General features: G+C 57.3%; 1 protein-coding gene across 1 annotated transcript; it reads left to right on the forward strand.

The window, feature by feature from the left end:
- Nucleotides 1-944: 944 nt before the first annotated feature.
- On the forward strand, nucleotides 945-15,354 carry C1GALT1 (core 1 synthase, glycoprotein-N-acetylgalactosamine 3-beta-galactosyltransferase 1). The gene is made up of 4 exons (XM_027848879.1): nucleotides 945-1,042; nucleotides 7,494-7,754; nucleotides 8,739-9,406; nucleotides 14,946-15,354. The coding sequence occupies exons 2-4, from the start codon at nucleotides 7,535-7,537 to the stop codon at nucleotides 15,165-15,167; spliced, it is 1,110 nt and encodes a 369-aa protein (XP_027704680.1). The 5' UTR covers nucleotides 945-1,042; nucleotides 7,494-7,534; the 3' UTR covers nucleotides 15,168-15,354.
- The last annotated feature ends 2,039 nt before the right edge of the window (nucleotides 15,355-17,393 follow it).

The raw sequence follows: 17,393 nt of genomic DNA on the forward strand, positions 1-17,393 counted from the left end.
TCCTCGTCATCATCTCCAGAAAGGTGATTGCTAGTACTCTGTCCCTGCACCCCCAGAAGAATGTAAGGTTCCTGGGGGCTGGGCTTTTGTCTCTGTGTCCCCAGCTGGTGGCATAGTGCCTCCATTACGGTGGGTGCTTAATATGGGCTTGTGGAATTCAACAGAGTAAGAACACTTTTAGCTTGAGCACCTCCTTTCTATCTTAGTGAATCTCGATGTTTGGTCCAGCACACCGGCCCACTGCTGATGGAAAGGAAGCCCCCGATGGGCAGACCCAGGGTCTCTAGATCTGGGGTCTCCAGGGAGGCATCCTTTGGTGGATCCCGCTCCTTCCTGCGGCCTGGGCACGGGGCTGGCACTACCTGAGCTTCCTGGGGCTTCGTGGGTGGGCCAGGCCTCTCGGCGCTGCTTTCAGCCCCACGGTAGGCGAGCGCCCTCCAAAGGGCGGGGCCGAGCGGGTTCCTTCAGTGAAATGTAGCCAAGCGGCCCCGGTAGATACAAAGTTGCCCCGGCCGTCGCTCAGGCGCAGGCGCACAGGCGCCCCCGATCCGGCCGGAGCCTGGGAGCCCCGCCCCCTTCCCGCCGCGGACCCCCCCCTCCCCCTCCCCCGCCTCCGAGTCCTGCCGCAGCCTCTCCCTGAGCACGTGACGTTCGCCCCTCCCCCCAGCCCCTACCTGAAGGGGCGGAACGAGCGCGGCTAGCGGCCCGCAGGTCCCGCCTCCGAGGCCCAGCAGCCAATCCTCGAGCTCCGCGTCACGCCGGCCCCGCCCCGGCCCGCCCCGCCCGGCCCGCGGCGCCCGCTCCGAGAACCCAGAGCGCCGGCCGCGGCGGCTGCGCCCTAGGCGGGAGGGGGGAGGGGAGAGGCGGGGCCCGGGTCCCGGGGCCGGCCTGCGCCACCGCCCCCCTCCGCCACGGCCCGACTCGGCCCGGCGGGCTCGGCGAGGTCCGGCAGGCCTTGGGCGGCTGGGGCTAGCGACCCTGCCTGGCGTCGGGCCGGAGAGCAGCAGCCCGGGTGGAGGGCGATGACAGGAGCCGGACTCAGGTACGGCGGGGCCGCTGCCAGGCCGTCCGTCTCCGGCCCGCGGTCCGAGCGGCTGCAGGTGCCTCCCGCGTCCCGCGTCCCGCATCCGAGGCCCCTCGCTGCGTGCTGGACAGACCCGGGCGGGGCGGGGGGGAGCGGCACTCGAACTCGGGTCCTGGTGGCGTGACTCGGGGTCGGGGGCTCTGGGAGCGCGCGGGTTTTAAAGGCAGAGGGGGAGGGGCTCCCCCATTTGGGTCTTCGCGGCCTCGTAGCCCTCGTTTTGCAGAGGAGTAAACTGAGGCCCCGTGCCCTGTCGTGGCAGAGCGGGGTCGGGGGAGGAAGCCGCCAGCCTCGGGACCCCTGACCTAGGGGCTCCCTCCCCGTCCCTGCCGCCTGGCTTGGACTTGGACTTGGACTTGGACTTGGACTTGGGGAGGGGCGGGGCTGGAGCTGGACTGACCAGCGGCCGTGACCTGCGGCTTGTGCCCAGCTGCTAGATAAGAGGGTGGGGGGCAGGCGAGGCCCTGCGTGCGTCCCCCCCCCCCCCCCCCCGGGAAGCTCAGCGAGCGTGGCCACGAAGTGAGTAACCCTTTGTCCCTCCTGTGGTCTCTGGGAGCGAAGGGCCGGCGGGGATGGCCAGACTGCCCTCCCTCCCCTCTATGCTGGAGCCAAGCTCTAGAAAAGTGCCAGGTTTGGTGTTGTGGGGGGGGCTTCCTCTTCCCGTGGGGGGCTGTAACTAGAGGAAAGGGTGGAGCAAGGTGCCGGAGGCGCACTTAAGTTCGCTGCTGGGGGGTCAGACCCTCCCTGGAGGGAGCTGCTGCCGGTGCTGGACCTTTAGGAGGAGACCGCCGGTGAAGCCGGAGGCTTCTGCCACACATGACCTCGGGGACCACGGGCTTGCCTGGGCTTCCGGTTCCTTATCTGTTGGGGGGAGGGGGCTGGGCTTCGCTGGAAGGGCCTTTCCACCTCAGCGCTCACCGGATGCCCAGCCGGCTCGGGCCACAGGGATGCTGGCCCCACATCCCAGAGTCCCCAGGGCACTGAACCAGAGGTGGCCTATCCTGGTGCTGCATGCGCTGCACTGAGAGACTGAAGCCATCACCACCCACCCTGGGCTCCACTAGGTAGAGCACTGGTTCTCCAGTCAAGATCTGGATTCAAATCCAGCATCCTACACCTAGTCGTGTGGCCTCAGGTGAGTCACTTAACAAGTGCCTGCCTCAGTTTCCTCAGCTGTAAGTGGGGGCCTGTGTAAAGGCCCAGGCCTATAGGAATGGCCGTTTTAATGACATCATGGGGGCGTTTGCCTCCCTCCCAGGTTGGGCCCAGCCCTCACTCCACTCCTTTAACTGGTGGAGGCAGGATCTACACCCACAGCCCAGAGGTTCTGTGTGGGTCAGTGCTTGAGCACGAGCAGGCCTTCCCTTCCTTCCCTGATCCCAGAGGCAGAGCTCAGAGGGCTGCTCCCTAATCAGTCTTCCCCAGGCTGCAGATCGAAGGCACTTCTGGGCCCCTGGCTGCTCCTTTTCTGGGCCCCGGGCTGCTCCGCTGTGAGCGAAGTCTGTGGCGCCTCCCTCCTGCGGCTGGAGGCCTACTGCCTCCTTTTTCCCCCATTTGACCCAAGCAGCTGCACGGCTCTGCGCCTGGCCTCGGGCCTCGAACCTGGGTCCTCCTGCCGTTGCCTGCCTGGTGTGGTGCCGGCCTCACGTTGGCTGGGGCCACCTCATTTCCTGGGCAGGTGGCCGAGGCTGCCACGCTGTTGTATCCCGGTTTGCTTCCTTTTCCTTTTGGCTGGGCTCCATGCCTGCCCTGGAATGCACCTAGTGTAATCCAATTCCTTCTCCACCCATTTCACAGATAAGGAGCAGAGGAGCAGTGACCTACCTGCAGGGAGGTCCCTTTGCTTCCTGATCCAGTTTCCATCTGCCTCTCAGGGTCACTGAGTCGCAGGACTGTGCTTTAGGGAATCCCACAAATTCTCAGAAGGGGGTGAGGACCGGACCGTGAGGGCCTGGAGAGGCCTCGCCGTGCACCGCCTCGCTCCAGCCCTTGGGTCTGGACTGACGGTGCCTGCTGAGGTCCCACGAGGCTTCCCGCTGCCTCCAGTGGGCCGGGCTGCGCCTCTCGCCTTTGGGGGCAGACGGGAGCCCCCTGTGGACAGAGATATTTTGACTTGAAGCTGTGATGTTTTACCACGTGGGTGTCTGTTACCAGTGGGATGTTGAGGACGTCCCAGAAGCCTGTGCGCGGCCCCTTAGCGTGGTCATTCCTCATGACGGAAAGGCTGCAGCGGCCAGCGCCTCTGCCCAAGAGTCAGGCCCCAGAGGCGGCAGGGCCCTTGCTTTGGGTTCTCAGATCACGAGGTCCTCGGCCTTCGTCCGCTCAGGCACCGTGTTGGCTGTTGTGGGAGCGCCCCGACAACACGAGATGGGGTGTTGAAGGCGTTAGTGTCCTCAGTCCTAGCTGACCTCCTAGCCCTGGGAAAGGACCCATCCCCCCCACCCAGCCAAGGCCATTGAGTGGGGTGCAGCCCAGGGCAGAGTGAGGTGGGCTCTCTCAGGCCCCTGTGTGGATCCCCTTTAGGCACGTTGGTGATCGATTCCCAAAGTGGGAGTGGGGTGGGGTACTAGCTGACCCTGGCTCTAGAGGGAAAGGCCCTGGGTTCAGATTCTGACTGGACGTGCTGGGCTAGTCCACAGGGCTCCAGTTAGCCTGGACTGAAGCTAAGACAATTTCTGCCCTCTGCGGTTCAACCAGCTTTGCAAGGAGACTGGGGCTGGGGAGGAGAGAAGTTGACACGGAAAGTCAGTGATGCTGATGATGACCTTTTGTGGAGATGATGGGAATCTGGATGGAAATGTCAAAGAGGTTGGGTTGGGCTCCAGTGCCTGGTTGGAGGCAGGGGCTGAGGACCAAGGCCAGGTTGGGCCGGTCAGCCTGTTCGGCAGGGCCGTGGGGAAAGTATGGTTCTGTCCCCAAAGTGGGGCTGGAATCAGCGAGAACATGGGCATGAAGGCGCTGGGGTTCAGGAGCCACGGGGACCCTCCCTTACCTCTCAATCTGCTCTCCTTGGAGGGCGGGAGCCAGGGCCAGGGTGTGGCAGAGCCCAGGGAGCCCCGCTTGGAGCTTCTGTTGGGTCTGGGGAGCACTGAGTGCAGTCTGCCTGCAAGCAAAGAATACACATTTACTGAGATCCCACTGGGTGCCAGGCACTGGGCTAATGCAGCCTCACAACAACCTTGTGAGGAAGGTGCTGTTATCACCCCCATTTTATGGGCGAGGAAACTGAGGCAGGGAGAAATGAAATGACTTGCCCAGGGTCTAAGACACAGCTCCTAAGTGTCTGGGGCTAGATTTGAACTCACTTCCCTGCCTCCAGGCCCAGTGCTCTGTGAGAATGGCCACAGGTTCGAGAGGGTGGGTGGGGTCTGAGATTTGCCCAGAGCAGGTGACACTTGTGTTTCTCAAGCCCCGAAGGCTGGATTTCAGGAGGATCATCCCATCCAGTCCAGTGGTGTGCTCTGATTGGACCTGGGTGTGTGTGTGTTTTGTCCAGCAAATGCTGGTACAGCGCCCTCCCTGTGTGACACCCCAGGAGAGTGGCCAGTGGCCTCTGTGGTTTAATGTGGACGTGGACAGCAGGCAGAGGACATGCCCAGCAGAGGGGGGGATGGGGGGGCTGTTTGTCCAGAATCCTGGGGGTGGAAGCCATCGTCTTAGGTGCCGGGGGTGGGGGGCCCCACCTCGAGCGCTCTGTCATTTGAGGCCACCGCCGCCACCTGAGCAGCCGCTGTTTCCCCGTCTCGTCCTCATGAAGTTCATTTGAGGGACCATCCCTAGGTATCTCCAGTCCATGGTCATCATCTTGAATGGAATTCTCCTCCCTCAGTTTGCCCTACATTATACTTGTTGGGTACGGGCTTGTCCCCCACCTGTGGACAGCCAGAACAGCGGCTTCTGGTCAAGTCTGCTGCCAGATGACCAGCAGTACCTCTGGAGTTGCCCAGGTGAAAACTGTCCAGCTGAGTCGTCGCTGGGCTTCCAGCCGAGGAAGAGACTGCAGATCTGAGTGGATCCAGCATAGGCCCAATGGGCTGCAGGTATCAGAGCAGTGCCCGAGGGGACCTCAAATCCTCTGCCAGAAAGGCAACTGGAAAGACTTACGTGAACTGATGCAAAGTGAAATGAACAGAACCAGAGACCACTGACACAGTGACAGCCACATTGTGCCATGAAGAATGGGGGTGGGGGGGCACGCGGCAGGCGCACGACGTAGCTCTTCTTAGCAGCACGATGATCAGTCCCGAAGGACTCATGGGCATGCCGTCCGCCTCCAGAAGAGGCGCTGGCATCTGAGTCCAGACTGAAGCGTACCATTTTCCTCCTTCCCTCCTTCATTCCTAGTCTTTCTGTACAAAATAACCAACATGGATGTTTCATGTAACTGCACACGTGTAACCTGTATCGCATTGCTTACTGCCTTAGGGAGGGAGGGATAGAATCTGGAATTCAACACTTAAAAAAATGTTAAAAATGGTTTTTAACACATAATTGGGAAAATAACGTATTATAAAAATAGTCATAGTAACAAGCATAAGTGTTATTCACAGAGCATTCCGGCATATGTATAACACAAACGCAAAGAAGGGCAGACAGACAGATGAGGACGTTCCACCGAAGAGTGACAAAGGCTGTCCTTGCTATGTCCCTCTGGGAGGCAGGCAGCTTGTGCATCCATTACGATGCCCCTTTTACAGATGTGGAAACCAAGGCTCCCGGTAGGTCCAACAGCCGTGCTGCCAGTAGGCTTACCTGTGGTGAAACTACAGGAAGAAGTCGCCTTCAGTGTGAATTCCCCAGACGTTTCTGCTAAAGTGAGTGGCTAGGGGCAGCTAGGTGGCGCAGTGGATAGAGCATCGGCCCTGAAGTCAGGAGGACCTGAGGTCAAATGCGGCCTCAGACCAAACACTTGACACATACTAGCTGTGTGACCTTGGGCAAGTCACTTAACCCTGATTGCTTCACCAAAAACAAAAAAAAATAAAGCAAGTGGCTCCTGGGGCTAGCGAGTGACAAGCATTGGGTCTGGGTGGGCAGATCCCTTCATTTGTGGTCCTGTAAAGTCAGCAGCTTTGCTGAGACGATCTCCCGGCATTCAAGGCCTCCTGTGAGCAGAGTAGAGAAGTGATAGGAGGAAAGGCCAGAGAAATTCAGACAAGCATTTCCGGGAACTCTTTTTCCTCCAGGGGAGGGAGGAGTGATGCATTCTCCTGAAGTTGGTGAACATCAGCAAAATGATCTCACTGTTTTCTGAAAACAAACAGACGGAAACCCAGCCCAACCCGTGCCTGGACTCGGGAGGCACCTCAGAGTTGGGGGGCCACAGACCCCTCCCTGTGTACTGGACCCATGACCACCCTGGAGGTCTGGACCTCTGGCCCCGGGGGCTCCATCGTGGACACAGGAAGAACTAGGGTTCCTCAGGTAAATCCCGAAGATCCAAGCGGTCCCCGTCGCTGGCATTCATTCCTCAGCCTCCCGGAGCTTGGTGACATCATCCAGAAAGGCAGGGGCAGTTGGTGGCCAGCCCTCCCCTCTGACCAGTCACCAGTCTGAACCAGTACTGTGCCCAGGGCAGCTTTGGCAGGCCCCATCTGCTTCCCCAGTGGCTCTGGCCAAGGCCATGGGGAGCCCTCATTCTGGCATTGGAGTTGCCTATCCACCCCTTGCCAGTCCCACCCTGCACCCAGCCATGAGAGAGCAGCACGGTGAAGGAGGAGCAGGGGGACGTTGGCCGCCATGTTTCTCGTCTCTGGGCTCAGTCGTCCAGGTTCTCTGGTATTCCATTGATCTTTGTGTCTGTACACACACACACACACACACACACACACACACACACACACACACACACCCCCACCCCACGTCATTCCCCGCCCCCCCATTAGAAGGGTGGGGATGGTCCCTTTTATCTTTGTATCTCAATGTCTAGCACCCTTCCTGGCACCTAGTAGGTGCTTAATAAATGTGGGTTGGCTGTTTGCTTCTGTACCTCCTCTGAATTAGTGACTTATCAGTGCACACTTCTGGGGCCTCCCATGCTGGTGCTGCTCTCTGCAGGACCAAGCTCTGGGGGTTAACTGGGAGGCCAGTGAGCTCAGATGCCCTGGAGTTCTTGTCCAACCAGAGCTTTGTAAGCCTGCAGCAGACCTCAGACTCCTTCCTGGGCACGGCCACCAGCACTTGTCAGATGAGCTGGGAGGGCTTGTGGTCTTCTTGCCTGCTTATGCAGCCTCCACTGTGTATGTCTAAGAAGGGGAGCCCGTGGAGGCCCTCCCCCTCGGCCCCGGGGGGGGGCCCTTCTGATGCCCTCCATCTGGCTGCACCGTCGCTGGCCTGCCTCCTCCCTGAGCAGTGGTGGGTGGGGCGAGGACGCTGATATCTGGATCTCTGAGCGCCTCTGTCTTCCGTGCAGGTGATGAGCCCCCCGACCCTGCAGAGGGGCGCCCCCAGGAGATGGCCGCCAAGCTGCTCCCCAACCTGTTCCCTTTCCTGTGTGGCTGCGTCGTGGGCTTCTTCCTTTGCTATCAGCTCCTGCACATCCTCCTGGAGAAGCCGGCCGAGACCCAACCTCACATTCTCCATAATGATCCGCACGCCAGGCACTCGGAGGACGCCGGCCACGGGCACCTCGAAGGCCAGATGGACTTCGGTGCAGACATCGTACAGCACAGAGGTGAGGGGACGTGCAGGGTGTGGCAGCCTGAGGGGAAGGGGGCAGGTGGCTGGCCCCTGCCAGTCAGCACCTGTTAACCAGGTGATTCGCTGGCTTTTGGGACTTTGGGTCTCCTGACCCTGCCCTGCCCCTCTCTTCTTCCTCTTCCTGGGCCCCAGGCCTTGCTCCTTATGCCTCTGCTCACTCAGGGCCCTTTGTTCTGTGGGCATCACCCAGGGTTCTGGGGTATCCATAGAGGCTTGGCCCTCGGAGAGCCCGGGGGCCCCAAGCTGGGGCCAGGCCTCTCCCGGATGAGAAGTTTGGGGGTTCAGGCTACCTAAAGTGGAGACGGGCTCTTGGTTGGGGGAGGACGGAGAGGCAGAGGACCCACAGGGTGGCCAGAGAGCCCTTGGAACCCTGAAACGCATACTCCTTCATGTGCCTGGTTAAATGGGAAGGAACGGTTCATCCCGTGTCCTGGATTCCTCAGGATCAGTGAGCACTGACTGACCTCCTGAGGTGGGGCCTGGTGGCCCTTCATCTAGGACGAGGCTGGCTGGTCGGCTGGGGTAGGAGAGACAAATCCGCCCCGATGAGAGCCAGGTTTTGTGGGCTGGGCGTGTCCAGACACCCTAGACCACCCACAATCTTGGCGATGGGTTGGTCCTGCTGGAGCCACACACCGTGTGGATGCTGGCCACTGTGGATGGGCAGAGCAGGCCAGGGGCGCCCTGGGGAGGTGGTTCCAGATTGGATCCAGGACTTTGCCGACAGCAGCCCCCCAGCTTCTCTGTGGGCCCGACCCTGCTCCCTTCCCTGAGCTCCAGGGACGTGGCGGTACCCACACGTGCCCGACATTGTGCGTGGTGAACTGGGAGGGCTGCTCATGGATGACGGGCACGTCTGTGACCTGAGCTGGGCCGTCCGTGGTCCGCGGTCGGGTAGTTCAGGGCGGGGTGGGCGCAGCAGCTTTGTGCCGTGACTCCCGCTGTCTTTGCTCCCCAGATGAGGACAAGAGCGTGGCCGAGGAGCTCTACCGCAAGGTCAGGGTTCTCTGCTGGGTCATGACGGGGCCTCAGAACCTCGAGAAGAAGGCAAGACACGTCAAGGCCACGTGGGGCCAGCGCTGCAATAAGATCCTGTTCATGAGCTCGGAGGAGAACAAAGACTTCCCCACCGTGGGTCTGGACGCCCGCGAGGGCCGCGACCAGCTCTACTGGAAGACCATCAAGGCCTTCCAGTACGTGTACGAGCACCACCCGGATGACGCCGACTGGTTCATGAAGGCCGACGACGACACCTACGTGGTCCTGGACAATCTCCGCTGGCTACTGTCCCGGCACGACCCTGCCAAGCCTATCTACTTCGGGCGACGCTTCAAGCCCTACGTGAAGCAGGGCTACATGAGCGGGGGCGCCGGCTACGTGCTCAGCAAGGAGGCCCTGCGGAGGTTTGTGGAGGCCTTCAGGACCAACAAGTGTTCGCACAGCTCCTCCGTGGAGGACCTGGCACTCGGCAAGTGCATGGAGGCCATCGGCGTGGAGGCTGGAGACTCGCGGGACCCCAGCGGCAAGGAGACCTTCCACCCCTTTGTGCCCGAACACCACCTCATCAGGGGCTACCTGCCCAAGACCTTCTGGTACTGGAACTATAACTACTACCCGCCTGTCGAGGTAAGGGGCTGGCCCAGGAGGCTGGGGAGCTGAGCGAGGGGAGCGGCGCGGGCCACTCCGTGGTCGACCTTTGGGGCATCACGCCGCTCTGGCGAGTGCACCCGGAAGGAGGCGGGGCACTGCGTCTGGGCCCAGAGGGGCCTCATCTCACAGCAGAGGCAAAAAGGGGACCCAAGCTTACCAGGGAGTCACTTCTTAGAGTCATGATTTGAACTCAGAGCCCCTGGCTCCAAAGCCAATATTCTTTCCTTTCCACTTCATCTGTTTGACATATTTGTAGTAAATGTGGGTCTCTTTGCCTAGAAGTGGGTCAATCTCATTAGGCCTTTTCTGGGCTTCCCTGCTGGATGGGGAGGGGCTGGTGAGGCATGGGAGTGGCCGCACCAGCCTGGCCTCCAGGAGGCCTCACACTCACACTCACATGCTCATATTTATAGACAGATACACTCATACACGTACTTGTATACCCCCTACACACGTACCCACTCATCTGTACAGAAACACTCATGCACTCACACGCACACACACACACACACTCATATACGTTCTCATACACATGCACTCACAGACAGACACACTCATTCATACACACATATGCCTGACTGCCCCCTCCCCGGGTATTCACTTCCTCCTTTCACCCCCCCCACACACACTCATACACACATGCACATGCTCATATACATATATATACACACAGATAATCATATATATGCACTCACACACACAGCTCTTATACACACACTCATATATACAGACACACTCATATATGCTCGCACTCATACACAGACACACTCATTCATGCATACTCATATACACTCATATACCTGGCTGCCCCCTCCCCAGGTATTAACCTCCTTTCACCCCCCCCACACACACTGCTGCCTTCTCCCCCCCTCCCCCACCTGAGGGGGCACAGTCTGGAGACCCTTCCCCAGACGCAGACGCTCGGTTCACCAAAGGCAAAGATAGTGGCTTCCGAGGCAGATGCCCAGGGTTCTAATCCTGGCTCTGCTCCTTCCTCCCTGAGCCTCATACTGAGGTAAAACCTCAAACTGAGGATTCCTTCTTGGGTAGATGAAGGAATGGGCCTCAGTCTCCCAGGCCCCTACCCTGGACTGTGACGGGGCTCCAGCTCACTGGAGCCTCAGGCAAGGCTGCTGTTGGCGCTCTGTGCTACTGGGAGATGCGGGCACTGCCCGCTAAAGACTGTTTGTCTAATACCTTGTGTAAATGTCAGCTGGTGTTTGGTTTGGCCTCCCTGGGATGTGCCCCAGAGGCAGCTGCTCCTGAGGCTCCTGGGCTCCCACAGACTCCAGCGGGGACCAGGCTGGCCCCAGGCCCAAGACCGTTCGTTTCCAGCAGAACGTGGCCCATGCCCACAGCGCCCAGGCCACTGGGGCCAGCCGTTCCGGTGACCCCAGGGTGACCCAGGTCAGGACCCTGGGTGATCAGAGAGGTTGCCCCTGGTGTTAGGGGAATCCCTTCTGTTGTAGAGGTGGCAGCCAAGAGGTGCATAGGCAGGGCCTAGAGGAAACCTCAGTATCTGGGTTCGAGTTCTGGCCTTCTGTGCACTCACTGCTGGACATGGGGCAGGTACTGCTTCCCCACTAGGGCCCCAGGCTCTTCATCTGTCAGACAAAGCCTCGGCCTTGATGTTCTAATGCCGTTCACCTCACAAAACTGTCCCCGCTCCCCACAAGGCCTTGAACTAGACCCGGGGATACAGAGCCAGAACCCAAGCACCCTAGCCTGAGGTGACCGCTGCTGTTGGTGGGGAATGCCCCATAAAGAGAGCCACCAGAGAACAGGCAGGGAAAGTTCTCCAGGAGGCTGGGAGGAAAGTCAGGGTTCTGAGAGGGAGTATACCGTGCAGAGGTGTGGAGACTGTAGGGTTTGGGAAACAAGCTGGTGGTCCAGGGGAAGCTCGCTTCCCACTCTCCAGCCCAGGATATGACCTCGTTGTCAGTGGAAACGGGCTGGAGGAATCCCCGGGAAGAAACCCAAATGCCCAGGATTGTAGGGAAAAGGTTTGCCATGCCCAGGGCCTCTAGAAGGGGGATGGGAAACCGGGAGGGCCATCTTGGGGAAGGGGTACCGCCTCCTAACGCCACACTGAGCTGAAGGCCCAGGAGAGGCTGGGGGCTGGGGCAAGGAGGGCAGAGCAAAGGTTTCCCTGGGGGATACCAGGAAATCAGGGGCCCCGGAGGGGGAGCAGAGGGCGGGATCCCCGCAGTGGCAGGAGGGACTTTATTTTGTGCAGGGGGAGGGCCTCAGTAATTTTTAAAATTTAATGTATTTTATTCCCCCCCCCCAATTACATGTTAAAACAACTTTTTAAACTTTTTAAAAAAAGTTTTGAGTTCCAAATTCTCTCCCTCCCCTGCTCCCTCCCTGAGATGGTAGGCAGTCCTCTGTAGATTGTATGGGTATAATCGATTGTGTGAAACCTCTCCCTGTTAGTGATTTTGTCCAAGAAGATCAGGAGCAACTTTCGTCGTCCCTCATTTACACAAGAGAAAACTGAGGCCGGGGGGGGGGGGGGAAGGGGCTTGTGGAGGTCAGAGAAGTTAATGGAGCAGAGCCAGGATGGAAACCCAGGTCCCTGGACTGCCTGCCGAGCACGTCAGTGGCAGTCTGTCGTGCCCCCAACGCGGGGCACTGGGAAGGACCCGCCCACATGGCCTTTAGGATCGCGGTGCTCAGGAAGTGAGTGGTGCCTGCCTTTGGGAAACCCTGGCATGGAACCCAGCTTCTGCCGCTTGCTAGCCATGTGACCCTGGGCAAGTGACTGAACCTCTATCTGCCTCAGCCTCATCCTCTGTGAAGTGGGCACAGTAGGAGCGCCCACCTCCTACACCTGTGCTCAGGCTCAGAGGGGGTGACTGAGGGCACTTTGCAGAACATGTGCGGGTGATAGAAGCTTCGGGGGTTCCAGAAATCCTTGGCAGTCCAGACTGTTTGGCGTTTTCAGGCTCCTTGACATTTCGGGTTCAAGGTCCTTCATTAGGAGACACAAGGAGGCCCCCAAACCCCACAGGGGAGCTGCTACGCCTGAGCCCGCCGAGTCTTGTCGCCCCACCGCATTCCAGGACGTCATCTAGCAGCTTCAGGATACTGCTCACAGCCTGTCCCCAGGCTCCCCCCAGGGTGCCGGGCCCTTCAGGCCTCCTTTTCAGGAGCCCTGCCTTTCCAGGACCTCCAGCAGCGTCCTGACCCAGAGTAGAGAGCGGGTCAGCAAGGCCCGAGAGTCCCTGATGAGACGACTTAGCACGGCACTCACAATGCCCCTCACGTGGCTTGTGGCACCCTTTCTTTCATCTGGCCAGACCTCTAGTGAGTCAGAGAAGACAGACTGCAGCCATGGCCCATAGGAGCCTTGCCCAGTTCTGAGATTCTGTGTTAGAAAGCTAGATGATTCTTGGCCAGTGGGGTCATGACACTTCCTGATCATTCCTTCAGCTTAGAGAAGCCAGCTGCCCAGGCTTGGTTTTGGTTAGTAAGTGATAGGGGAAATGGACCTTCCCCTCTCATCCCCAGGGTCAGGATTTAAACAGGAAGTAGGAATGTAGCGTCTCTAGACCTCATCCGTGAGTGACTCAGACCATAACCCGTGATTGTCTTTCCACGAACCCTTCTGCTCTTGTAGAAATTACACTTTGCTCATTGAACCAGGTGGCATAGAGGCTGGTAGAGTATAATAACCCTTCTGTAGTAGTAGAGGGTGAGCTCCCTAGGTTTTGGTGGGGAGGAAATGGGGGACACAGTGTTTCTTCTTTCTCTGCCAACCCCTGCAACAGTATTGTAGATAAACTGTTTTTTGTACTAAGCTCTAGTGCCTCAAATAAATCTTAACTGCATTTAAAAAAAAAAAAAAGGAAGTGAGAAACAGCATGCTTTGGTCCGTATTCAAACAATATCAGTTCCTTCTCTGGAGGTGGATAGCATGTTTCATCATGAATCCTTTGGGATTGTCCTGGATCATTGTTTTGCTGAGAAGAGCTAAGTCATCCCCAGTTCTTCATCGCACAATGTGGCTGTTACTGTGTACACCATTCCCCTGGTTCTGCTCACTTCACTATGCATCAGTTCCTAAGTCTTTCCAGGTTTTTCCGAAATCATCCTGCTCATCATTTCTTTTTTTCTTTTTTTTTTATTAATTTATTTTGATTTATCAATAATCACTTCCATATGCTTTTGAGTTTAAAATTTGTCTCCCTTTTCCCACCACCCTCCCCAAGACGGCACACAATCTGTCATAGGCTATACGTTTACATTCATATTAAATACATTTTCGCATTAGTGATGTTGTACTCAACAGAAGAGAAAAAAAATAACAATTTGGCTTCCATAGTTCTTTCTTTGGGTGTGGATAGCATTTTCCATCACAAGGCCTCTGGAGATGTCTTAGATCCTTGTATTGCCGGCAAGGGTTAAGTTTATCAATATTAGTCATCACACAATATGGCTGTTATTGTGTATAGTGTTCTCTTGGTTCTGCTCACTTCACTCAGGATCAGACCATACAAATCTTTCCAGGTTTTTCTGAAGTCAGCCTGTTCATCATTTCTTATAGCACAATAGTATTCCATCGCATTCATATACCACAACTTGTTAAATTGATGGGCATCCTCTCAATTTCCAATTCTTTGCTACCATAGAAAGAGCTGCTATGAATATTTTTGCACACGTAGGTCCTTTTCCTGTTTGTGTGATCTCTTTGGGATATAGCCCTAGAAGTGCAATTGCTGGGTCAAAGGGTGTGCACATTTTTATAGCCCTTTGGGCATAGTTCCAAATTGCTCTCCAGAATGGTTGGATCATTTCACAACTCCACCAACCATGCATTAGTGTTCCAATTTTCCCACATCTTCTCCAACATTTATCATTTTCCTGTTTTGTCATGTTGGCCAATCTGATAGGTGTGATGTGGTACCTCAGAGTTGTTTTGATTTGCATTTCTCTAATCAATAGTGATTTAGAGCATTTTTTCATATGACTCTAGATGGCTTTAATTTCTTCATCTGAGAACTGTCTGTTCATATCCTTCAACCACATATCAATTGGGGAATGGCTTGTATTCTTATAAATTTGACTTAATTCTCTATATATTTTAGAAATGGCTGCTCATCATTTCTTATAGCACAATAATAATCCATTACATTCATATACCACAGCTTGTTCAGCCATTCCCCAGTGGATGGGCAGACTCTCAGTTTCCAATTCTTTGCCCCCACAAAAAGCTGCTGTAAATATTTTTGTACATGTGGGTCCTTTTCCCATTTGTACGATCTCCTTGGGATGCAGACCTAGCATTGCCATTGCTGAGTCAAAGGGTATCACAGTTTTATAGCCCTTGGGGCATCGTTCCACATTGCTCTCCAGAATGGCTGGAGCAGTTCACAACTCCACCAACAGTGCATTAGGGCGCCACTTTCCAGCCTCCTCTTTGATAGTCCTTCATCCTTGTCACCCATGCAGGTGTGTGAAGCATCTCCTTTGTTCTGAATGCTCCACCTCGTTTCTCTTCTTTCTTCTCCAGGGCCCAGGTTGCTGTTCAGACCTCGCAGTTTCCTTCCACTATGTTGACTCTACCACTATGTATCAGCTGGAGTACCTCGTGCATCACCTGCGTCCCTATGGTTATTCCTACAGATATCAGCCTGTCTTTCCCGAGGTGCCAGCCAAGCAAACAAGCGAGGCCAACAAAAAAGAAGACCCCCCCAGAGAAATTAGGAAACCAGTAAAGAGGGAACCCTCCTGAGCCAAAGGAGGCAGGATGAGGGGGGCCCTGTGCCCCAGCAGCCGTGCAGGGATGAGAGCTCTTTGGACACTGGGAGCCTGCCGAGGAATCAGTTTGAAATGGGTGTGCCACCTTCTGTAGGAAGCAGGGATAGCAGCTGTGAAGTGTGCCAGGCTGTTGGTACAGGGATGGATGGATGGATGGATGGATGGGTGGGTGGGTGGGTGGGTGGGTGGATGGGTGGGCGGGTGGGTGGATGGATGGACTCCACCTGGGTGCCCCCAGGCTGGACAGAGCTCCCTGACCCCCATAAAAGAACCCAAACACAGTATGGGGGCAGGGAAGCTAAGCCCAGGTGCCTCCTGGCTCCCCAGGGGAAGAAGATGGGTGGATGTTTGGGTGGACAGATGGAAATGTGAAGAATTTGTGTTCCCTAAACTAAATACCTGCATTGGCAGCTCAGAGACAGCCTGAGTAAAAGAGTTTGCTTTTGCCACGGAGCCCTCCATCCTCTGTATGTCTGTCATGGAGGGAGGTCAGCACCCAGGCTCCCCGTGTGCTCCTGGAAGCAGCAGGTCTAGGGTGGAAAGGGGGCTTCTTCTAGTCTAATCTAACCTGCCTTAAAGAGAAGAGCCCCTCTGAGCACAGAGGAGCTTGTCGCTGCTGCTTCCCTGGCCTTTCATGCCCTGAGCTTGTCTCTGCTCCATGAATGAGAAAAGTGGGGGACCCTGCAGACCGTGGCAGCTCCATTCCTGGCCCAGACCTCGCTGTGGCCAACTCTGGAGGAAGGTGGCCCAGATGCCTGGGCCAGGACCCAGCGGAAGACACCCTTCCACCTGCCCAGTATAGTGTAGATACGCCACTGTCCATCCCCAGGCTGGCCTGTCTGGTAGCCTGGGGACCTGGCTGTGCCCTGAGTCTGCCTGCCTTCTCCCATATGCCCCTCTTGGTCTTCTCTGAATGCCCTTTTCCCCAGTGTTTCCAGAAGAGCACCTAGAGTAAAATATCGCACTGGGTGATTGTCAGGTGAGGTGCTCTGAAAGAGCGCGTCCGGCCACCATCTGGGGAGGGGTCCCAGGGCCCCCCAAGTCCCAGTCTGGCTTCCAAGACCATTCTTTCACTGGCAGGGGTTGGAGGGTGGGCCACCCAAAGGAGCCGGCCTTCGAGTGCCTCCGGGGCAAGGCCAGCCCTGATGCTTCTTCCCCCAGGGAGCCAGGAGGCACCTGGGCCTAGCTTCCCCCCTCCTCCGTAGTGTATTTGGGTTCTTCTATGGGGGTGGGGAGCACCTCGAGGCCCCCCACCCTCTAGGGGCCTGGCCCGCACGAGCAGAGCCAAGCCCTTTCAGGGCAGACTGAGGCAGTGTTTTTATTCCTCCAAACATGGGAGCCCTGGTCCACGTGGATCGCTCGAATGAAGGTCACCCTCACTGGAATGCTCAGCCATGGCTCCCACGACAGTTCCTATAAGCTGTGCAGATACATTTCAGGTTAAAGCAAGGGGCCCTGACCTAAGAGAATTTAAATAAGCGGGTATTCTTGTTGGGTGGAATCCTTCCCCCGGGCTCCTGCCAGCTTCTGGGGGCCTTCCACAGCTTTGTAAAACCCCTACTGGGTGCAGGGCACTGCCCTTTGTAGTGGGGGAGGCCTCTCCAGATCCCATCTGCCTCCAGCCCAGCTGAGGGCTATGTTCCAGGCCTGCTGGTCATTTCCCGTCCCTGGCTTTGGGGCCAGTGGGTGCTGAGACTAGTGAAGTCCTCTGAAGGAGGAGGGCAGGTGGTGCCCAGGGGATGGGAAGGGGCTGGCAGGGTCCGGGAGTTTTCTCACCGGCACCCAGAACCAGGTACTGTCTTTTCACCCCTGGGACCCCAGGATCCCTATTCTGCCTCATTCTCCCGAGGGTGCCTCGCTCGCCCAGCCAGCCTGCAGGGCCCGGAGCAATGTCCATGCCGTTCCTGGCCCACACCTGGAAGCTCAGGTGCTTACTAAGCCCTGCTGGTGGTCAGCCTCTCCGTCCTCAGCCTTCCCAGCTCATTTCCTACTGCAGTTTCAGGTCCAAGGAAGACGGCACACATGGGGCTCCTGGCTTGTACACCTCTGAGCTTTGGTCAGTGTCTGGCTTTGGGCAGCTGTCAGTTGGGGGCAGGCATTATGTCTGCCTCAGGAATAGCGTCCGGGGCTTCCAAGGATGCCCAGGGACAAGAGGGGCTGGAGCACCCGCTTCCTGGGCTTTGGGGGCTGTTCCTTGGGG

Source organism: Vombatus ursinus, unplaced genomic scaffold (assembly GCF_900497805.2).
Source record: "Vombatus ursinus unplaced genomic scaffold, bare-nosed wombat genome assembly UNPS02006874.1, whole genome shotgun sequence".
NCBI lineage: Eukaryota > Metazoa > Chordata > Mammalia > Diprotodontia > Vombatidae > Vombatus > Vombatus ursinus.